At 46.3% G+C, this 23,190-nt stretch overlaps 2 protein-coding genes across 5 annotated transcripts; one reads left to right on the forward strand and one right to left on the reverse strand.

Moving 5' to 3' along the window:
- On the forward strand, positions 1-11,177 carry rbbp5 (retinoblastoma binding protein 5). Of its 2 annotated transcripts, none has more exons than XM_061220659.1 (14): positions 1-180; positions 831-856; positions 1,424-1,596; positions 1,682-1,822; positions 1,939-2,101; positions 2,183-2,292; positions 2,693-2,812; positions 3,316-3,469; positions 3,979-4,050; positions 4,336-4,453; positions 5,199-5,268; positions 5,964-6,208; positions 6,988-7,176; positions 9,781-11,177. In XM_061220659.1, exons 1-14 carry the CDS (start codon positions 162-164, stop codon positions 9,831-9,833), a joined length of 1,653 nt encoding a protein of 550 aa, XP_061076643.1. In that variant the 5' UTR covers positions 1-161; the 3' UTR covers positions 9,834-11,177. The 2 variants fall into 2 exon arrangements, with proteins under 2 accessions (XP_061076643.1, XP_061076644.1); XM_061220660.1 differs by having other exon boundaries at positions 6,988-7,065.
- A 2,104-nt stretch (positions 11,178-13,281) lies between these two features.
- On the reverse strand, positions 13,282-22,990 carry LOC133109527 (uncharacterized). Of its 3 annotated transcripts, XM_061218861.1 has the most exons (5): positions 22,861-22,990; positions 20,688-20,914; positions 20,317-20,413; positions 17,351-17,446; positions 13,282-17,162 (listed from the first exon to the last, which is right to left on the reverse strand). In XM_061218861.1, the coding sequence occupies exons 1-5, from the start codon at positions 22,903-22,905 to the stop codon at positions 15,627-15,629; spliced, it is 2,001 nt and encodes a 666-aa protein (XP_061074845.1). In that variant the 5' UTR covers positions 22,906-22,990; the 3' UTR covers positions 13,282-15,626. The 3 variants fall into 3 exon arrangements, with proteins under 3 accessions (XP_061074845.1, XP_061074846.1, XP_061074848.1); XM_061218862.1 differs by lacking the exons at positions 20,317-20,413; positions 20,688-20,914; positions 22,861-22,990 and adding an exon at positions 18,212-18,320; XM_061218864.1 differs by lacking the exons at positions 20,317-20,413; positions 20,688-20,914; positions 22,861-22,990 and adding an exon at positions 18,134-18,208.
- Between the last annotated feature and the right edge of the window lie 200 nt (positions 22,991-23,190).

A 23,190-nucleotide genomic window follows, 5' to 3' on the forward strand; every position in this document is an offset into this window, starting at 1 on the left:
GAGGTTGTTTTGGGTCCTTCGTAACAGTGGGCGCCAGTCGCGCTTTAAACTGCAGTCGGTAGTTGCTTCTATGGCTTCACGGCAATATTAGGATTAAAGCTATTTACCTAATCGTGAAAGTGCATACAATTTAACCTGCTTGTGTTACATAAAATTTAATCATGAACCTGGAGTTGCTCGGTAAATATGCATTTGGCTAGATATCCTTCATTTCTCGCTAACTGAAACTGCCGTGTTAATTAGCAGGTGGCTAATGCTAAAGTTATGCTAACAATAACGTACACAAGCTGTTAGCAAAAATGTTAAACATATCTGCCTGCCATTATAGATCTTAATATGACACTATAACTGACGTTATAGACTAGTTATTTAAGCTATGTCCGTAAAGTCTTCAAGATTACGATAAAATATTGCTAGCCTAGCTAATTCGCCTGCTGCTAATGTCTTTTTTAAAGTTATCCCATTTAACCACAACGACATGGTTATTGGACTAACGGAACGCTAGCCACCGGCCATGTAAAATAAATTAGGAAGTTATTATTTTCAACCATGGCCAGTTAACAGGTAATCTGGTAAACGCAGAACAGCCTGACGCTAGCTAGCAGAAACGGAACCGCTAACATTTGCAAACCAACTGTGGTTACATCTCTCACCTTGGACTATTTTACCAATTGGTGTCACTACCACTTGACTGTAACCTGCCCAACCCATGTAATCGTTTGCTCAGATATTTCCAATGTAGCTAAAGCGTCTACGTTATACAAATTTAATTGGTTATTCGTTTTATTGTAATCAATGGAATGACACTTTCGTCTTTTCATTCTTTTCAGAGTCCTTCGGGCAGAATTATCCAGAGGTAAGCCATTCAGCGTTCTAATTGGCGACCAGTTGATGATCTTGGTTAACCAGATACTGACATATGCTTGCTAGCTGACGTTAGTCAAGTCTGTAATATTCAGAATCAATTTAATGTCGCGTTACGTTACATGGCATTATATTACATTATAATATTACTTGTGTACGTATTTGTCCCCACACACAAACACACACCGTGACAAAGATATTTCAATTGCAGGTTTTCATGGTAAAAGTGTCAGTGGTTAGTTGGCTGATTTGGTATTCTAATATAATTAGTTATTTAGCTGACTCTTTTGTCCAAAGCAACTCACAGTAGATTAGACCAATCAGGGGACAATCCCCCCTGATTGGCTGGGTTAAGGGCCTTGCTCAAGGGCACACACCTACAGGCCGTCCATAGACATATGCCTGGGTTTTTTTTGTCTGCCTCAATATATTGGACAGATGTAATTAAAAGAAATTTGCCAAATTACTAGCTAAATATTTTTTTGGAGTAGTATTTCGACTGTGAATGGAAACGTATACCAGGTGTGCAGAGTTGTTTTTATGTACCTTTGGATCACAGGAGGCTGATGGCACGCTGGACTGCATCAGCATGGCCCTCACATGCACCTTCAACCGCTGGGGCACTCTCCTAGCAGTAGGCTGCAACGACGGTCGCATCGTCATCTGGGACTTCCTCACCCGCGGAATCGCAAAAATAATCAGCGCACACATACACCCTGTCTGCTCGCTCTGGTGAGTGAGAGGTTTAGCTCAGTCACCAGTGTGATTTAAGTTACAGTGTATATGTGGTCTTACTTTTGTTTCTGGGGACAAACAGCTGGAGTAGAGATGGCCACAAGCTGGTCAGCGCCTCCACGGACAACATCGTGTCCCAGTGGGATGTCCTCACAGGCGACTGCGATCAGAGATTCCGCTTCCCCTCCCCCATCCTCAAACTGCAGTATCACCCGCGAAACCTGTAAGTGTCTTTCCTCCTCCTGCATGTGGATGGTGAGAGAATTATTGTAGTGTGTGTCTTCATCAAAAAGGTCACTTCCAGCAACGCGTTTGGTGATCTTTGTGTGTACCACACAGAGACAAAGTCCTGGTCTGTCCCATGAAGTCGGCCCCAGTTCTGCTCACCCTCTCAGACTCCAAGCACGTGGTCCTGCCCGTGGACGACGACTCGGACCTGAACGTGGTCGCTGCCTTTGACCGGCGTGGGGAGTACATCTACACGGGCAATGCTAAGGGAAAGGTGAGGATTCTCAGATGTTCCCTTATTAAAGCTGTCTGGGCGTGAAGCAGCCTCTCATTGCCTGATGGTTTGCTTCTCTAGATTCTGGTGCTGAAGACAAACACGCAGGATCTGGTGGCTTCCTTTAGGGTGACCACAGGCACCAGCAACACAACTGCCATTAAGTCCATCGAGTTTGCACGGAAAGGCAGGTAAGAGACAAACAATCATATTAACAGTTTATAGGAGCTTTAGGTTTAGAGTACACTCTCATATAATAAGTTCTGGATGGCTGCATTGTGTGCGGTTTTGTGGTGTCCTTTCAATCAGCAGCCAATACAGACATTGGGAACAAGGTTTGTGGCCAATCAGTGATGTGTATAAAGCACTAGAAATCTGAAATGTTAGAAACCAGCAGACCCTGCTTTTGTCTCCAAAACTACACCTGTCAAAATGTTTCAAACAACAATTGCTTAGTGACATTATGTATTAGTAAAGTAGAAGACAGTCGTGGATCGGTCTTCTTTGGGGCAGTATGTATCTCAGAGCTTACACGTCAGAAGTGCTTGAGTGCAGTCACCCTCACCCTCACCCTCTTTTGAAAACTCCCAGCTGCTTCCTCATCAACACGGCCGACCGCATCATCAGAGTGTACGACGGGCGGGAGATCCTCACCTGCGGACGGGACGGGGAGCCTGAGCCCATGCAGAAGCTCCAGGACCTCGTCAACAGGTGAGCATACACTCAGTCAGCTTTCTCCAGGTGCGAGGGCCGGTTTAGGACTCCTCATAGACTATGTGGCCTGTGGCTTTGCTGCTGAACCTTGATGCCTTGAGAAAGTGACCCTTGCAGCAATGACCGATCCGGAAATGTGGTTTTTGATGTATAATCTTTGGCCCGATAGAATAGTGTCAGAAATGGAAAATGCACTCTTCCAAGAAAATCATCTTTTTGATAGCATGAGGGATTAGCCAGTGTGGTTTTTGGTTAAATGGGGTGTTGTTGGCAAATGAAAGTCTTTATTCTCATCAGTCCACTTCTTTTTTTGTTGTTGTTTTATTTGCATGAATAAATGGAGAATGGCCACTGGGGCACTGCATCTGAAGTGATCACACAAAGTTTAGAAATCCTGATGCCAAAGCTGCCCTGTTAGTATTCATATGATAGAATTGGCGATTGTAACCTGTTTTGGAAAAGGGAAAGCATTGAATCACTATCTCCTCCGCCCCGGACAGGACACCCTGGAAGAGGTGCTGCTTCTCAGGGGACGGGGAGTACATCGTGGCAGGCTCTGCCCGTCAGCATGCCCTGTACATCTGGGAGAAGAGCATCGGGAACCTGGTGAAGATCCTCCACGGCACACGAGGGGAGCTGCTGCTGGATGTGGCGGTAGGACCATGTCCCTCACCGTGTGTCTGTGTCTGTGTCTGTGTCTGTGTCTGTGTCTGTGTTCGTACATGCTGCTGGATGTGGCGGTAGGACCATATCCCTCACTGTGTGTCTGTGTGTGTCTGTGTGTGTGTCTGTGTGTGTGTCTGTGTGTGTGTGTGTGTGTGTGTGTCTGCCTGTCTGTGTGGAAAGTAAGTATGTAGGTGCACCGTGCATGGCACACAATGGGTCCATCGGTATGACCAGGCTTGTTTCTGGTTGACAGCCACTATAGTGAATAAAACATCATTTGCTGGCTTCCTTTGCACGTTCTGACATGTCTTCACCTCACGCAGCTGCCAAATAGTTCAGGAGAAGGTGTTTATGTATTCCACGGTTAATCCACATCTGCAGGCCCAGATACACACACAGTAACCCCGCTCCTGTTGCTTCAGTGTTTGGCCTCTTGGAAAGGTGGGCCCCCTGTGTTTTTCTGTATTGGTCCAGCTGACTCCTCTGTTCCTCTGCAGTGGCACCCGGTGCGGCCGATCATCGCTTCAATCTCCAGCGGAGTGGTGTCCATCTGGGCCCAGAACCAAGTGGTGAGTGTCTGATGTACACCCACACCCACTGATAATGACACGGGGAAGGTAGAGGTAGTCGTTGTTTTCCTTTTACTTTGTTTGTATACCATTGGCTGATCATCTGTTACAGAACAGTATCTTGCCTGCACCTGAGAATCATAATTCTTTTTTAGACGTAATCTCAGGCCTTGTATTTGTCTGAAAACAGTCTCGTATGCCTTGTCTGCTCAACCAAAAAAAGTGCATTTTAAGAGGAGACGTTTCTCTGAAAAGTAGTCTGATGTCATGTTGTTTGGTCCTCAGGAAAACTGGAGTGCGTTTGCTCCAGACTTTAAAGAGCTGGATGAGAATGTGGAGTATGAGGAGAGGGAGTCTGAGTTCGACATCGAGGATGAGGACAAGAGCGAGCCCGAGCAGACAGGTATCACAGAGGCGTGCTGCGGATTACAAACCCAACATTCTCACTCACAGCTCAACACCCCGCGAGGAGTGTGCCTTAAGGCCCGGACACACCAAACCGACGGTCGGCCGTCGGACGTCGGTGGCGCCCTGTCGGCCGAGTCTTTCCGGTGTGTCCCGCACGCCGACACTCCGTCGGAGGGTTTTGGAGGGCTCCGACGCCGATTCAACATGGAGCCCCCGGAGCCGTCGATGAGAGAGAGCTCTCTGATTGGCTGTCCAGCTAATGAATCAGTGCACGAGAAGAGAAACGGAAGCGACAAAAGCAAGCTATTCCAAAGTTACTATCGCTACCAGACATAATTTTCGATTAGTATTACTAAATAGCGAGAGAACAAGGAAATTGCTGCAAACTTTTTGTTGTGAGCAAGCAAGACAATGGCTGCTTCTAGGTCCAACGCAATGCAAACGCATTCCCCAGTCTTCCGGTTTCCATTTTTTGAAAGACAAGAGTTATTACCTGTCACGCAGGCGCAGAACGTACGTGCAACTCGGCCGTCGGCGGACCGTCGTTGCGGTGTGTTCGGCACAGCCAACATTAACGACGCGTATTGACGCAAGGCGATCTTTGTCGGCGCTCCGCGGCCGACTGTCGGTTTGGTGTGTCAATGTGCTCCCAGGACGATCAATTTAGGAGCCTCCTAATGCCTTTCAGTTTATAGACGTGGTGTGCTGGCAGCTGACACTTTAATTCCGGGCTCTTCCAGGTGCGGATGCAGCCGAGGATGAGGAAGTGGACGTGACCTCGGTTGACCCCATCGTGGCCTTTTGCAGCAGGTGAGGCGACGCTTGTGACCGACCGTGGGGATGTGCAACACCGTGGTGAACAGGCAAATACGATGAAGTGCTTCCCAATCCTGGTCCTGGAGATGTACCGCACTGTAGGGCTTCACTCCAACCCTAACAAAGCCTCATTCAGACTGCATCTAGAGATCTTGTTGAGCCGCTAATTAGTATCAGACGTGCCAAATTAGGCTTGAAATGAAAACCTACAGGACTGTAGGTCACCATGAACAGGGTTGGAAACCACTGTGGTTAAATATGTGGTGTGTATTATATGAGTTTGTTTGGATGTGATTTATAAAATTTCAGGATAGAATGTTCTGGGTCTTTGTGATGGTCTTCTGTGGAAAGTGTCTTTGTGACGGTCCTCCCTCCTGATTTCCTCTCCCCTTTCCGATATCCCTCTTGTCTAACCATAAGCCTTAATAAAAAATTGCACTTACGATGACTGTTGTCTTTTAAAACAGCTCTTCATGCATGTTTTACTAGTTATGGATTTTATGCTTCTAACCTGTGGAAGAACCTATGCACTAGTAAATTGCTTTGGATTAAAAGTGTCTGGCAAATGACAAAAATTTAAAAAATCCAAAAAGTGTCTTTGTGACAGTCTTCTGTGGAAAGCGCTACATGAATAAAGTTGAATTGAGTTGTAAAGTCTGATGCGGCCGTGCCTTTGGCTTGTCCCGCAGCGATGAGGAGCTGGAGGACTACAAGGCCCTGCTGTACCTGCCCATCGCCCCGGAGGTGGAGGACCCTGAAGAGAACCCCTTCGGCCCCCCGCCTGACGCGGCCGGGCAGACCACCGCGGCGGAGGACGGCTCCGCGCACTCGGGGGGCGGAGAGAAGAAGCAGAGGCAGCCCTCCGCTGAGGGAGCCCCGCCCAGGAAGAAGGCCCGCACCACCACCATCGAGCTGCAGGGCGTCCCGAGTGACGGTGGGCCTACTGCACACAACACAACCAAACACTGAACTACAGCCCGTGTACTGCACTCATCCGCACTCCCACAACACAACTAAACACTGAACTACAGCCCGTGTACTGCACTCATCCGCACTCCCACAACACAACCAAACTCTAAACTACAGCCCGTGTACTGCACTCACCCGCACTCCCACAACACAACCAAACACTAAACTACAATGTGTACTGCACTCACCCGTACTCCCACAACACAACCAAACACTAAACTACAGCCTGTGTACTGTATTGCACTCACCCACTCTCCCACAACACAACCAAACACTAAACTACAGCCCGTGTACTGCACTCACCCGCACTCCCACAACACAACCAAACACTAAACTACAGCCCGTGTACTGCACTCACCCACTCTCCCACAACACAACCAAACACTAAACTACAGCCTGTGTACTGCACTCACCCACTCTCCCACAACACAACCAAACACTAAACTACAGCCTGTGTACTGCACTCACCCACTCTCCCACAACACAACCAAACATTAAACTACAGCCTGTGTACTGCACTCACCCACTTGTATATATATTTTTACTTAATTATTTAGACAAACATTGCCTCTTCACCTAATTTCTTTGTTGATGTTTATTTGCATTTAAAGAGTATGTGTTAATGGGGGATTTAGTGTGCGCTGTGTTGTGTTGTAGCAGTTTGGACAAACTGTAGCCCTGTGTGTGGTTCAGGTCAGCATCAGCACTGGGACATTAACGCTCCTCTGCTCTCTGTACCCGCAGAAGTGCACCCCCTCCTGGGCGTGAAGGGCGACGGCAAGTCCAAGAAGAAGACGGCGGGCCGACCGAAGGGATCGAAAGGTAAAGAGAAAGATTCCTCCTTTAGACCCAAAGTCTACAAAGGGGACAGGGGCTTCCCTCTGGATGCAGAAGCAGGTGGAGCTAAGGGCAAAGTGCAGGCAGACGTGCCAGGTAAGCAGCACCCCATCCCAGCCGCAGTGAGTGAAGCTTGGCTTAGACGCTCGCCTCTCAGCTCCCCTCTTACAGCCCCCCAAGCCACTGCCCTCCCACCAAATCGCTTTACAATACACTGAAATATTTTAACCGAAAACCATAACCATGAGTGTTCATTAGTCTTCCCTTCTGTAGTATGACGTAGCTTAAAAGTCTGTGTTTTCACATTTGCACCACATAGCCAGGTTTGGACATTTATACCGGCTATGTTTCCTCTTTGAATCAGTTGGGAGACAGAAAATGTGGAGTCATGTGGTTTGGATGAAATGATAGTTTTACAGCTTTTTTTTAGAGTCAACCCAGAAACGTATCAGTACCAGATTGGCCTTCACCTGAGAGGGTCAGGGTTGGGCAGTCCCTCCTCTTCCCACCGCTTGGCTCTCCTGTGGGAACGTTTGCAGTGGTTTAATTTGCCTGTTGTGCCCCTAACTCGTTGTCACTTCCTGTGCAGCTGGTGCTACTTCCTGCTTGCTCCTTGCCCTTCCTGCTCCGCCCCTGTTGTCCCCCCCCACCCCAGCAGTTCGGGGGAGTGTGTGTCTAAATATGTGTACATCTGTGGTGTAGATGTCAGATATGTGTGTGTCTGTGCATTTGTTTCTGCAGTTCAGCTGGGTCTGTTCAGGTAATGGGCACATCACGCCATTAACACACCATGTTTCTGCAGTGTAACCCAGCAGACAAAAGGGCCCAAGCACTCGTAATGTGACACAATGCAGAATCTGCACTGTACTCTGACTGTTTCTCCAGCCTCACTTACTCATACCAAGACTCTTACCAAGTATTTTTCATTATGAAGTAAATTCTGGCAGTGGCCCACCCAGCCCCAAAGCATTAATGTTCAGGGAACCTGTTGCTCTGTAGCATTCACGCTGTTCCAGTGATTTACCTAAAACGCCTGTTCATTGGAGGCTTTCTGGAAATGATATGGCGCCTAATTCTTAGTATTTTACTTTGTATTTAATACATTTGTAGGACGAATGCAGCCCCGCTTTTCCCTCAGTTTCTCATTGAGTGCGCACAGTCTTTCTCTCATTTCTGTCTTTCGGACAGAATGCTTTTCATTTTTATTATGCAGGTTCTTGTATTTTGCCATTCAATGTACAATTCACTGCTGTTAACAATCACTGGTAATAATAATCATGCAAATACAATTGGGGATTCTTGCTTGAATGTTTTTGTGCTCTTTCATGTGAATCGAGGCCTACATCATAATTGAACATTGCTCATTCTTTTCATTCTCACTAAATCTTATGATGAAATTAACGTCTGAGAACAATAGTGATATTAGGCATATTTTGTAAAGAATGGAAAAACATTCTTTATCAAGTAAGCGCTCCGTATGTCATTTAGAAGATAAAGCACTGCATTTGGCCACAAATGATTTTTCATGTGGCAGTGACATGCTCATTGTGGGGATTTGCATGTTCTGTGAAGGCCTTAGTTAAACTGATTTATATAAGGTATGATTCACTGACTGTTCCAATGTTGAAGTTTCTGCAGAAGTGCACTGGCTTGTAGGACTGCTGGTTGCACTGCTGTTAATTTAGTTCAGTGTACATGTGGCTTTGGTGAAACAGCTAGTGTTACATTGTAGATGTAGGGATGTTTCATTATAAATCTTTTTTCCATTGCACTCATTTTAGGCGTGCAGTATTAAAAGGCACTTGGTCACAAAGAAGACTTGCTACAACTCCTGACTGTCTTAACACACATTTTAGTCTTGTAATAAGACTTAAGATCTTATCAAGTGGCAAATATTAGCTGGTATTAATTAACATTAAGTTACATACATTACAAATCTTGAAATGAGTCAAACTGCTTGCTGTTCCTGTTCTTGCCCTGCGAGGCTCAGACTTACCCAGTGTGCGTCATTCCAGTTCCCCTTCAGAGGCACAGTTGCACATCATCGCGTGTGTTTGAGTTTTCTTTAGGCTTTCAGTGACATTACGGAACATTAATCATCTGAAATAGTGGTCTTATTACCACATGCGAGGTGTCTGAGCCACTGGATTGACTGGAAATAAATGTGTGTTGACACTGTCAGTTACAGTTCTGCCTGTAGGGACAGACAATGCACCAAATTAAGCTTGAGAGAGAAAATACTCAATACTTGCTTGAGGTCAAAAATCCTTACTGTTCTTAGAGGTTTGTGCTGAGCTGGCTGAAATGATTCAATTTTCTTTCATTTATTGTGGCTGATCTGGGTTAGATTATGTAATATTTTATCTTTTTTTTTTAAATTTATTATGGAGATGTAAACCCTGTCAATTTTATTTTTATTTGGCACTGCCCTTTAATGTGGCATTTTTCACTTCTGACAGGCCTGTTGTAATTAATAGTAGATGGAATCATTTGTAGAACCTGTGCTGGTCTATCTAATAATTTATGAGATAAGAGGGCTGACAATGGCCCATTCAGGATAAGGGTTGAAATACAGGTCACATGGCACTTACAGATATCTGGTGAGTGGTTTTAAGTTTCTGTTTTGCGCCGTTCTAAGACCTCCTTCCTGCTGTTTCTGTGTGCTTTTTTCTAAAGGATTCTCCTGGTGTCTTTTTACAGGAAACCTGGGTCCACCATCATACAAACAGCTTGATGTCCAGGGGTTGGACTAGACCAAACCACAGTGCCCCCTGGTGGCAGAAAGCCAAAAGACTCCTTACCCCCCCCCACCCTGCAGATTCACATTCAATCTCTTGAATCCCCTGACAGTGCACCTAGCCAGCAGTGTACTCCCTATGTCTAATAATAGCCCACCTCTACCCCAGTGGCTTCTGGGTGTCTTGTGGAGTGTGCACCACTAGGGGCGGAGTCTGTGGCTCCATAAGACTTTCGGATCATGATCGCAAAGCCTGGATTTCTGTTGTACTTTTACTCTGCACAGCCACCTTCACAAACATGAAGAACAGCTGAACACACGTCTCTAACCGAATATAGGAGTCTCCTTCATTTCTGGAGATCAATTACAGCAAAGTGCTGTGCCATTCTTGTGTATTTAAAAAAAAAAAAACAAACAAAAAAAAAACTTGATTTCTTCTTGCCTGTGCTTTTTATTAAATGAAAGAAGAGTTTGACAGTTAATTTTCTACCTGTAGAATCTTTTCATTACTGTATGATCCCCATCATGAGCTGTCTTCTCTTGTGTAAATGTAATTTTTAATAAAAATAAGTGGTTAGATTGAACTACATCAGCCAGATGGGTGCCAGCTGTTACTGAATCTTCTTAATTATATAAAGAATATGTTGCCGGCAGTTTGTTGTTCACACCCTAGCATTTCTGACTAGTATCACTAGGTGGCATCAGAATACTGTAGAAAGATAGATGTGTGGTATTTCTCCAGTCTCTTTCTTATTCGATGCTCTTGTGCTCGACTTTAACCCACCGACCAATCTCAGTTGACACACCCATGATAGATTATTTATTTTTGGATTTTGGCGGTAAAAGTTCAAAAGTCTGTGTTTTGGTGTTTTTATTCTTGCCTTATTCAGTTAGGCCATGTTATGGGGAAAAGACAAACGAGATTCCTCTGGACACGGGCTTTAATCTGGGTGTACAGGATGTATAGCTGGTCAAGACTCCTTGGGTTGGGCAAAGTTTGTCTCCGGCATTATATAACGTTTGCATACCCGTAATCTTTTGCTTCTAAGACTTTTACAGGCACATAATGTTACATCACAGTATCATAATTCTTTAATGAGGAGTTTCTTGATTCATGCAAACGTTTTGGGGGATTAAATGCATTTAGAGAACACCTAAAACTGCTTATCTGAGCATGTTAAGTACTTGGGAATTATAACTTTTCTTTTGTTAGGAAAATAAAACACTTAAAACCATAAGCTTTTTTACAGTGGGTATGGAAAAATATACTTTTTTTTAAATGCTAATGCTTTGTACATAAATGTTTGTGGAGTTGTGTAGATACCCTTTTTATATTTTCATAAACACTTCCTAAACTAGACCTGGTTGACTTGATGTACCCTTCATTTTTACATTCAAAAAACTTGACACAGAAACAATGTGTGGTGTGCAAATAACAATGGGCATTTTACTGCCTTTTAAACCATACTGCTGCCAGTGTCCTGAATCAGCATCCATGCATTATGACATTACAACTGTGTTGCTCTATATTTGCAAACATTCGGACTTCTTGCAAAAATGGGCTGTCTTTAAGTGACACAAATGTGGTTAGGGGATGGAGTGTAGGGTGTAAAAGAAAAAAACTGCAGCCATTTTGAGTAACCTAAGTAATACGCTGTTTTTCTCATTTGAAAGTGCCAGCTTTCTTTTCATCAGTTTTTAGGCCTGTCGTGTAGTAAACGAGCAACTGGGCTTGTTGAAACCCCAGCTGTGGCATTTCTCCAGCTCATGAAGGCACTTAGGCAGAATCACTCCTGTAAGTACGCTGCTGTATAAATGGACAGTGTTAAAAAATGTAAGCTATTTTCAGTCCCGTTGGGTAAGGCCACTAAGCAAATAAATAATTTACTGAAGTGCAGTAATGAAGATGCCTGGTGACTAGACCAGGGAAGCAGGTCGCCTCTAATGGCTGGAACATTTATATAATCAGGTGTTTTAAAATATTCAGAAAGGCCTGTTGATGTTTTTGAAGTGCACCGTGCTTGCACTGTACATTTGGGGTCCAGTTGACCGAGGCCAATGGAAACATCGTAGCAGTCAGATTGTGTTTGTCCCTTGTACAAGCTGCCATTTTGCGGTCTAACTACATTCATGTGAATTAACTGCTCTGAGGTTGTATTACCTTTGCATTGCTTGCTGCTATAGACTGACTGACTTCAGTGTTGCCCCTTTGTTCCTCAGATTTAGGATGGCCCCCTTTACAGAAAGGGACAGGGAGTGACATTCACATCGGGCTGTGTTGTGATTAGCCCGTTGCTACGTGGTTACGGGAGGCTTTAATAACGTGTATTTATGTAATCCCGTGGAACTGATGTGCTCCAGACGCAGCCTGATGCAGCTCTGAAGGGACCCACGATGCACTGGGAGGAATTTCGAGTGCATGTGAATATTCATGGGCAAGCTGTTGGTCATAGCCATTTTAATTCAGAGCTCAACAATCAGTTTATCAACCCCAGCACAAAATCTAAATCTGCTTGACGTGGCTGTGTCTTCAACGTGCCTGCTTAGGTTCTCCATTTACAAACGGTAGGGGTACAATGATCAGTGATGATGGCTATTAGCACGTGATATTTCTGAAAACATGTTGAGACCCTTTAAGCTGCCAGGGCTTATAATAATTTATGCACAGTGTTATATAAGCCTGGTAGGACTGTAAGCAATGTATTCTGGAGTACATTGTGTAATTTGCAAATCTCTGTTCTCTGTCAGTGATAATTAAGCTAATAGTAGCCACTCTGCTCTGAGCACTAACTTCATTGGAACTACACCAGTACTTTCTGAGAATTATACTAGAGCATGACAGCTTCTAACACCCTCAAGATAAAAAACAAAAGAGTGCCCCTAATTGCCTTTATACTGAGGGCTGCAGCAAGGAGCAGGCCACTTGCCTCTACATCTGATGTTTGTGGGCTCATCTCTTCAGTGAAAATCAAGTTATATATGGGTTACAGAACATGTACATGTACAATGGACTACTATAGTACCCTACTAATAATAATAATAATAATAATAATAATAATAATAATACTGCTGCTGCTACTACTACTAAAAATGCCTTTGATAAGGTTGTTATAATGGTAAGTGACATCTGACCATTATACAGGTCCACTTGTTGTAAATGTTAGTACACAGTAGCTGCAGAGTAGATATTTCCCTCATATTACCTTCTTGAATGCCACTACCACTTTTTTCTCTATTCTCACAGTAAGAATCAGTATTATTACTATTATTCTTATTTGTTCTGAAAATCTCAACAAAAAAAACAAAAAAAGTCTGGATGCCCAGTTCCTTATTCACTTGGTTCCACAGGTTGTTTTCAGGAGTGTAACAACGTGGCCGTGATGTGCTTTCTGGCCCTTGCGGCTTCCAGCTCGGCCCTCAGCGGACTTTAATCGCAGCGGAATGAGTGAAACTCCGGAGTAATATCACTATTAAAATGTAATCTTTATTACAGCCACATGTACATTATATTCAAAGGTATCGTCAAAAGTAGAAACAAGCAATCGTAAAAGAGTGACTTCACAGACAGGGAACCAGACTGAGTCGGCAGGGCTCGTAATCAGAGCTGAGGAAAGCTCCATCACTACCTGCAGGGGTTTGCTTTCACTTAACAGGCTATTTTTGGTGACAATAATCCTAACGACGCATTGCAGAGAATGGCATCAAACTCCTGCTTTCATACAGCGTTGAGAAAGTTTGACTCATGCATCTGATGCGGCACACAAAAATATTGATAAGCTCTGGCGGTGAAAGAATGTCGGAATCATGTTGTATGAGAGCGTACTGCGTGGGGAAGATGGGCCGGGGAAAGCCAGGGCTTTGTGCACATCCTAGAGTTAATGCCATTGCGACATGACAGAGTTTGGGGAAACTAGTCAACATGCTGTGAGAGAGCTCTGAATTAGTGAGCCAACTTAAACATAGATAGGACACCCTCAGCAAAGTGCAAAATATGACACAGTGGGGTTTGAGTGCCACTGAAAATAGTCAATGAAGTCTCTTAGACCGTATGTCCCATAAGGGAAATGTGTCCCTGTCTGTACATTATTTTAATCCCACATTTATAAAGAATTTCCTGAGTTTCAAGCAGACTGATAGGAAATTGGTGCTGTTCTGGTTTTCGCATCCTAGTCTATTTGAAATCATCCCTTTTGGCAAAGGCAGTTGACGTAAGTTACTGCTTTCGGTGCAGTTTGGAAAAGTGTAAACAGCCCCTCACTAATCACAATAGCTTCTGTGAAACTGGGATTATTGTAGTGATCAGGAGAGGGCAATACAGTGCAGACAGATCAACATCCAATCATATTCAAGTTACTGGCAGTGATGTCATGACTAGTAAAGAACCTTTGCAAGTGTGACAATTCATCATAAAGTGTTGAATTTAACAGAAGGATTTACATTAATCTGGTCATTGATAAATACTACTTAAAGATGGTAGAGGACAAATTATGATAAATTGTGATAATTTATATTGATGATGGCTTCTTAAGGCCAATGAAATTTACATGTGTAACAGATAAGGCTAAATTCATGAAAGTGGTTCAACATCACAGCCAACTTGATACAAATACAAAGTTTTGGATGCTCCATTTCAAAACAATGTCATATATCATCAATCTGATAGAATTGTCACATTTCTAAATTATAAACAATTCTGACTACTGACAATTCCCATTGTCCGATTGGACATTTTCTGAGTAAAAAAGAATCCCATGGCACCAGGGCACCTGTCCATCAATCATCATGTTGACTGATGGCTTATGTGACCACTTCCAAAAGCTGTGCCTCCACCTCAGTCCTCACACAGAAAGATTCAACAATCATCAGAATTCCCTCCATTTACACAAGATTTACAGTGGCAAAGATAGCATTAGAATTAATACTGTCTGTAAACACATCAAAACGCCAAGCACAGGAGGTAGCCACGCCTGGTGAAAAAAGCTCAGGCGTGCAGACAAACACGTGCTCACGCACCCACAAACACACGCATGTACGCTCACACTCCGCAGGGCTGTACGGTGGTGACGGACATACATACACAGCGCTATACAGTGCTGACAGACACACACACATATGTATACACACACGCATACACGCAGCGCTACACTGTGGTGACATACGCACAGTACTATATGGTGCTGACAGACACAGAAACACACACACCCTGCAGCACTATACAGTGGTAACGGATGTACATACATACATACATACACACACACACACACTCAGGCAGTGCTATACAGTGGTGACCGACACACACACACACACACACACAGCGCTATACGGTGGTGACAGACACACACACAGCACTATACTATGATGACAGACAGACACACACACACACGCAGCGCTATACAGTGGTGACAGACACACACACACAGCGCTATACGGTGGTGACAGACGCGCACACACACACACACACAGGCAGCGCTATATGGTGGTGGCACACACACACAGGCAGCGCTATACGGTGGTGGCACACACACACACAGGCAGTGCTATACGGTGGTGGCACACACACACACAGGCAGCGCTATACGGTGGTGACACACACACACGCACACTCAGGCAGTGCTATGCAGTGGTGACAGACACACACGCAGCGCTATTCGGTGGTGACAGACACAGACACACACACAGACACACACACACACACAGCGCAATACTGTGATGACAGACAGACACACACACACACACACACACACACACAGCGCAATACTGTGATGACAGACAGACACACACACACACACACACACACACACACACAGCGCTATACGGTGGTGACGGACAGCAGCGAGCTGGGGCAGAGGATCTCCTCGGTGCTGCCCAGCCTGGTGCCGTGGGCCAGCAGCTCCTCCACGGTGGTCCAGCTGTCCAGCAGCTTGCGGTTGCGCAGGCGGCTCAGCTTCCTGTGGCTGAGCTCCAGGACGGTGGAGCCGTAGCGGGCGTCCCCGGGCGCGGGCGCCCCTCCCCGGGCCTGGTGCTGCTGCTGCAGCCTCTGCTCCCGCGCGAGCAGCATGTGCTGCCGCCGCTCCGTCTTGTTCCAGTAGCGGCCCGTCTTCACCTCGCCGTGCGACTCTTCGTCCGTGGTCACCCCCCCGCGCTCGTCCGCCAGCCGCGACGCCCGCTCCTTCAGCAGCTGGTTGCGCAGGGCGCGGGGGTTGGTGGCCAGGTCTTTTTGGGAGTTGGCGGAGTGGTTGTCCAGGGTGCTGTACAGGCCCCCTCGCTGGCAGCAGCGGTTGGCCGGTTTGGGCCAGGTCTCGTGGATGTCTTGCGAGTGGCCGAGCGTGTGGAAGCGCTTCTCCCGTTCTCTCGCCATGTTCCTCTCTGCGATGTTCCTCTCTGCGATGTTCCTCTCTGTGATGTTCCTCTCCATGACGTTCCTCTCCGCGGCGTTCCTCTCCATGACGTCCCTGCTGAAGCTCCTCCCCTGCTTCTCAACGCCCACCCTACTGCTGCTGCCCCCACAGCAGTGCTCCCTGGGTAAAGCTCCGCGGGGGTCCTTGGTGGGTCCCCGGTGTAAGGGGCTGGTGCTGACCTCACAGCTGGGCTGCCGTTTCTGGGCCTGCTCCCTCCGCTCGGCGAGTTCTGTGGCCAGCCTCCTGCCGTGGTGGTGCAGGGCGGTGCTGCAGTAGTCGGGGGACGCGGGGTGACTGGCCCTCCGCCTCTCCAGCGCGTGAGGGGCAGAGCGATGCAGGGTGCTGCTTCTCTTCAGGAAGCTTGCCGAGGGGTTCCGGTGCATCATGGCCCTCCTCTGGCAGGAGGGGGTACTGCAGCTGGAGGTCCCGGGCTGGAGGCGGAACAGCGAGCCCGTGCTGGAGCTGCACCTGCTGAGGCAGGGGCTCCCGGCCTTCCGGAACTGCACCGCCGACGTTCCCATGGTGCACCTGTGTGCCACGCCCGGCCCAGCGGGCCTCGAGGGGCGGACGGTCTGAGGCTGGAGGGTCAGCGTCTCAGGGATGGACTCCAGCTCCCTGCGCCCCTTCTGCCCATCCCTCTGGTCCCCCGGAGCCAGCGCCCTGGCGCGGTACAGCCGGATCCTGCGCTCCAGAAGCTTCTGGAAGCGGCGGAACTCGCCGGTGCTGACGCTGTAGAAGCCCGAGTCGCTGAGCTCTGAGGAGATGAACGATTCGGAGGACGGGGAACCTCCACGGCTGGTGTGCTCCTCCATCCCCTCCTCCGTCTCCATCCCCGAAAGCTCCCCCTGGTGGAGACTGCCGTCCGTCCACCCCAGCCCACTGTCCAGCTCGTGCATGAGGGGTAAATACCCCATGGGCCTCTCTGTCACAAAATCCTCATCCTCTGTCTGCAACACAACAGAAGACAGATAGCTTTTACTATTGTGCTAACCCACACACACTAAAGACTGCTTTGGTCAGTCTGGTTCCAGGGCCCTTCTTTATCTTAATCTGTTTATGTCTAAGCTGCGTCCTGCTTATGACAGAGTGTAATCATGGTGTTTATGACTGTTTGTCATGGCAGCTGTTCCTCTACCTGGCTCAAGAAGCTGCTGGGCTCCTCCATGTTAGTATTGCAGCATCCAAGCAAACAGCTCTGTCCTTGGGGTACACAGCTGGCCAGCCCTGGGTTCTAAATGGGGAAGAAGACTGTTAAACTGGTGTGGAGTAAGAGCTCTTTTCCCATATATCCACATTGTTGAAAACACTCCATTCATTCTGACTGCAGATACATAGGCTGAAATGGAACCAGGGTGAATTGATTGTAAATGCATTCTGGGTATTGTAGTCCACACATACTACAGCGTGTCATAACAGCTCTAATATTTGTGATCCGACAATAAATCCGTCAAAAAGATTGAGAAACAAGATCCTGTTTCAGTATTTGTTAAAATTGCCCTGATTTTTTTGAGTTGGAAAGCATAGGTAGTTTGTAATGTTTGATATTGTTTTGTGGGGATTCTTGATCTAATCTGCCATTAATTAAGAAGGAACAAATGTGTTTTAATTGCACACTAAAGAATGATTGTAAATGTTCTTGCATTTAAAATGGGTAACCTGCACCTTTTGCTAGCAGAATTGTGGAGTGGATTTTGCACTCTCATTTGTAAGCCAAAGAACTGGACTTGTAACTAGCGACTAAGAAAATCTAGGGCATTAAGCTGAACCCATTAACAAGGCTGACCGGACGTCTTCTTTTTCCCAGAAATCTTTTCTTTTTGGGACCGAAAATAACCGTCCGGGCAGGATTTCTAAATTCCTAAAAATGTCAGGTTAATTTAGCTTGTTCTATAGACCATAATATGTAGAAACAACTTACGCCTGACTGGCACTATTGCATTAAAAAAGAAATCCAATATAGGGTCACCCTGCATTAAACAATGTGAAACCAAATTACTTCCTTTTTTCTGTTTCTTTTTCTCCCAGTTTGCAATTCCCAATCGCAGCTGCAAGGTTGTCTCGTCATGATAACGTTCCCTGTCAGTTCAGCAGAGCGCAAACGAGAACTCATGTCTTTCCGTGTTAGTGCAACCAGCTGACCGCACACTTCACTTCTCACCTGCGTAATGCACCGGAAGGTGATAGGCTTGCGTTTCTAATGCTTAATGTGAAGTGACTCAAAGGCTGTCCCCCTTGAGTCCTTATCCTGAATACAATGTAATCTGCCTCTCCATCGTGATTGAGTTTTGGATTAGTTTTATATAAAACAGTACTGAATCTGTTGTTTGTAATGTGCCTCTAGATCGTGATTGAGCTTTGGTTTAGTTTTATATAAAACAGTACTTAATATGTTGTGTGTAATCTGCCTCTAGATCGTGATTGATCTGTGGATTAGTTTTATCTAAAACAGCACTGAATCTGTTGTTTGTAATCTTCCTCTACATCGTGATTGAGCTTTTGTTTAGTTTTATATAAAACGGTACTGTAATCTGTCTATACATCGTGATTGATCTTTAGATTCGTTTTATATAAAACGGTACTGAATCTGTTGTGTGTAATCTCCCTCTACATCGTGATTGAGCTTTGGTTTAGTTTTATATAAAACGGTACTGAATCTGTTGCGTGTAATCTGCCTCTACATCGTGATTGAGTATTGGATTAGTTTTATATAAAACGGTACTGAATCTGTTGTTTGAGGCAGTTAGCATTCAGAAGGTTTCAGGTACAGCAACATTTTCATCCTTAAATGCTTAATTTCATTTTTTATATTAGTTGTAGATGTGCGCAATGGTGAAATCCAGCAAACCTCTCTTTAAATAACTTGGTTATATAAAGCCACATAATTGAAGAAAAGAAAAACACAAATTCACTATACCATCACTTGAAGTGATAAAATGTCATTTTTAAAAAGAGATTGCTTCCTGCTTAAATATGTATTGTGTTTGAAGCCACTGTCCCAGGATTGCCACTCATACATCATCACCTTCCTGAGATTATACCATCAGCATATATTGAGATGCTTTGTTTGAGTCTAATTTCAGCTCTTCCCCCAACACAGGACCCATTGTAATTTTATCTGAAAATGTTCTGTGACATTCTCCACATGGATCTAGCCTTAAGCAATATAAAATCAGAAACTTAACTATTAATCTGTTATTATAATGAAACAAATTGCATAGTGTAATCATGCGCTCATTAAATTGTCATATGCACACAAGGCAGTGAAATGTTTGGCTGAAGCCAATCAGTTTCCCATCAAGACAGCAGGTGTTAATTGTTGTCTCGTTAAATCTATTATCAGTGCAGGCAGAACTCATGCAGTATGGGAATGCAGGCGCAGACTTCAGATTTTAGACGTGGTTATATTATGCAGGAGAGTGATCGTTCTCCTTTTATACTTGCTTTATTTTTATGCGCACTTCCTCGTGCTCTCGAAAGGGGATTTCATTCAAACCCAACTGCTGCCACCCACTAGGCTCTGTGTGCGTGTGTATGCATATGTGCATGCGAGAGTGTGTGTGCGCACATGCATCCATGTGTGTGCTTTCCACTTCAGCTCTTTGGCGCTAGGCAAACTACAACAGGTGAGGGTTGTTAGCAGCACCACAATGCATGCACTCACTGGCCTTGAAAACGCATTTGATTAAGGGGCCTGCTGGCACCTGGAGGACCAGGGAACTATGCCTTCCTATTTCAACAATGTCTGCAATCAACAAGCCAAAGCCCTCTAGTTATGAAGGATTGGAGCTGAGCCCTCATCTCTAGCCTCTCAATCTACCAACCACAACCTCTCAGCTGGACCTTGTGCAAAGGGAAGAGCCTTATTTCCACTAATCCACTTTCCAAATGTTTTACTCTCCAGAAATCTCACAACTTGGCAAAAATACATTTTCATCTGTTCAACTAAGCAAAACTTAATCGCAATCCACTGCTAATACAAGATTGGAAAAGCAACAAGTCAGCCAGTCTGGGCAGTATTTACACATGTAAAATAGCTCCTTGGAATGAATTAAATACAGGTTTGGAGCAAGGATATCAATGGTGTGAAAATGATGGACTTACTTTATAAGCCATGTTCTCCATGCTGTAGTGCATGCTGGGAAGGTACTCGGATGCTGTGCAGCTGTCGTGGGGCAGGGTCATGTGACTGCGACAGGGCCTGGGAAGGAAGATCTTCGTTAACGTCTTCCTCATATTTGACAGTGCTGGTGAAAAGCTTCCGATTGGCTGCCTTACTTTTTTTTAAAGCAATGCAGAACCAATCTGGATAGACTGAACGTCGATCCAAAATGTGATTGTTGCCTTGGTTACTTCATTACATGTACTGCACACAGGCAACACTAGAGAAACCCCAGTGCCTGGAGGTGTGTTAAATAAAAACCCTGCAAATGCTAAACACATATTCAAACCCCACGCATACTGTAGCTCCTTACTTGTCGGTGTAGGTGTTGATCCTGGCTGCTGACCCCGGCGTGACCCCCAGGCCTCGGACCGTGTCCCACAGTCGATCTGTCTGTGTGCTGCAGTCCGAGGTCCGGAGCTGCAGACCCCGCTGGCATGCCCGCTGACCCTCTATCTGTAACGTGATTGGCTGCTCGTAGGTGCTCAGGATCCGAAGCGCCTCTCGTTGGCTGGTGTGACCGAGGTCCTGCCCGTGGACCTATGGGCACACAGTCGGAAGAAATGTGTTGCCAATGGAGGGGACTTCCAGTCCAGCCAAACAACGTTTCTCTTGTGTGCGATAGGAGCATTGCTAGAACATTGTAACAGCTTCCTATGCTAGTGGGGACATTGTAACAGCTTCCTATGGTAGTGGGGACATCCTTCTTGCAGAAAATCCTCAGACATACTGTATCCTTTTGTGAAGATGGATGGAGGTCTGTATTTAGCTAAATAAAATCCCAGTGAAAAATCCCAGTCTGGAAGGTTCTTCCACCGCACTGTCCTCTGATAATGATCTAAGCCAGGGGTCGGCAACCCTGGTCCTGGAGAGCCGCAGGGTGTGCTGGCTTTCGTTGTTACTTGGCATTAATTGATCAGTGAAAGTCATTGATTACACAGTTAACTCACCTCACCTGGTTTCTTGGGTCTGAATCGGTTGCTTATTTTAAGGTGGAGACGAAAGCCAGCACACCCTGCGGCTCTCCAAGACCAGGCTTGCCGACCCCTGATCTAAGCAGACAACTGGGTAAGCACCATTTTTAACTGGCACACACACACACACACACACACATACACACACAAACCAATATCCATGCCCCTTGGACACTATATTTCATCCTTGGTGTGTGGTATTTCTGAGAGCAAGCGAGAAAGAAAGAGCGAGAGGACTTCTGACCGATAGAGAGATAGGTGGGTGGGGATAGAGATGGAAAAGATTTAACTATTATGTTTGTGTATGTTCAGTACACTATATGCAAGAGTATATGTGTGAAAGAGAGGAGAGGGAGCGAGTTCAACAGATAACATGTATTCAGTACCTCTGTATAGCTGTGTGTGAGAAGGGTTGAGCTCACAGATAACATGTATTCAGTACCTCTGTGTATAGCTATGTGTGAGCAGGGTTGAGCTCACAGATAACATGTATTCAGTACCACTGTGTATAGTTATGTGTCAGCAGAGTGTAAGTCCCCATTTGGGAATGCAAGAGCCTGTGTACCCCTGGTTCCTCTGCTTCAGTCTGTGAGCTCTAGTGTGAAAACAGGAGCTCCAGCGTTGATTTTTCGGAGAGGAGCGCTTTAGGAGGAGATGGAGTCTGTCGAATGAGTAAGTGAGGCTTTATGCGACCCTGCTGCCTCCTCACCTGGAATATATCCCACCTCCCACTCCACCAACACAGGAAAGCCTAACTGTGCAGTACGCAAAGGCGCCTTCCTCTCTTTTCACACGCTGGCATCGCTGTGCCATTGTACTAGCGCTGTGGCACCTGCTATGCTGACAGTCTCACTGATTATGGAGTTATTCGGCTGTGCTTCACCATTTTGTCAAGTGGCGTTTTTTTTCTTCTTACGCCTGTTGATAGGGCACAGAAATGCCTGACAGCAGTAGCTCAGCTTTTTTTCATGCTGTTGTATAACCACGTTTGCTTAGCAACCACATCTGTAAAATGCATGTACGCACTTGGGCATTTCAACACAATCGCTGTACATCACGAACTGTGAATCAGAGATCTGCTCCTCTCCAGTAACAGGGGTTTTTGAGGGAGGATTGAGACCCAAGTTTGGTGCTGACTCCTCTCGCACCTCGGGATCCCTGTTACACCCCCCCCCCCCCTCCCTTTACGCGGCTCCAGACCCCTCATAAAGAGCCCAGCCAGGGCCTGACCCGTCCAGGCATCTCCAGCTTGTCACACGGATGTGCACGCGTTCGTTTGGAGCCGCACACGCCAACATGCCTGAAGATGTGACGGTCATGCAGAAGCCAACCCACGCGCACATGTATGCACACCGAGTCCAGAGCCAGAGCAGAGTCCCCCTTTCAGGTGCCTGTGCAGCCCTGTGGTGCCTGTGTGTGTGTGTGTATGTGTGTTGTCAGATGTTTGGGTGATAGGTGTGCATCCACGCACCCACCCCCCACTCGTGCCCACCAGCTTGGGAACGCACTCACCCCCATTCCGTCTTCGAACAACGGCCCGGAATGCCGACAGCCCATCCCCTCGCCGGCAGACAAAACGGCGTGTCCGCAACAGTCAGCTCGCCGCGGGATCCGAGGAACGAACGGAGAAGGAAAACGGGAATGCCGTGGTGGAGCGGGGGGGCAGGTTGGGGGGTAGAAAGAGGGGCGCGTTGGCACGACGACTGTTCTGCTCCTGGGGTGTCGTGGGGGGGGGGGGAGATGGCGACGCTCCCTGAGAAGACAGGCTGGTGTGTCCGTGTGGATGTGACAGTGCTGAGGAATCTCTGCTCAGCCACTCTCTCTTTCTCTCTCCCTCTGCCT

This window comes from Conger conger, chromosome 14 (assembly GCF_963514075.1).
Source record: "Conger conger chromosome 14, fConCon1.1, whole genome shotgun sequence".
NCBI lineage: Eukaryota > Metazoa > Chordata > Actinopteri > Anguilliformes > Congridae > Conger > Conger conger.

Excerpts from the sequence above, each read along its gene's own strand:
- rbbp5 (XM_061220659.1), top strand. Across the intron at positions 1,823-1,938 it reads CAGTATCACCCGCGAAACCT|AGACAAAGTCCTGGTCTGTC; the intron begins GTAAGTGTCTTT and ends TGTACCACACAG. Across the intron at positions 2,102-2,182 it reads CGGGCAATGCTAAGGGAAAG|ATTCTGGTGCTGAAGACAAA; the intron begins GTGAGGATTCTC and ends TTGCTTCTCTAG.
- LOC133109527 (XM_061218861.1), bottom strand. The coding sequence starts at position 22,905 with ATGGGCTGTCGGCATTCCGGGCCGTTGTTCGAAGACGGAATGGGG. Across the intron at positions 20,915-22,860 it reads TGTTCGAAGACGGAATGGGG|GTCCACGGGCAGGACCTCGG; the intron begins GTGAGTGCGTTC and ends GTGTGCCCATAG. Across the intron at positions 17,447-20,316 it reads TGGAGAACATGGCTTATAAA|AACCCAGGGCTGGCCAGCTG; the intron begins GTAAGTCCATCA and ends TTCCCCATTTAG.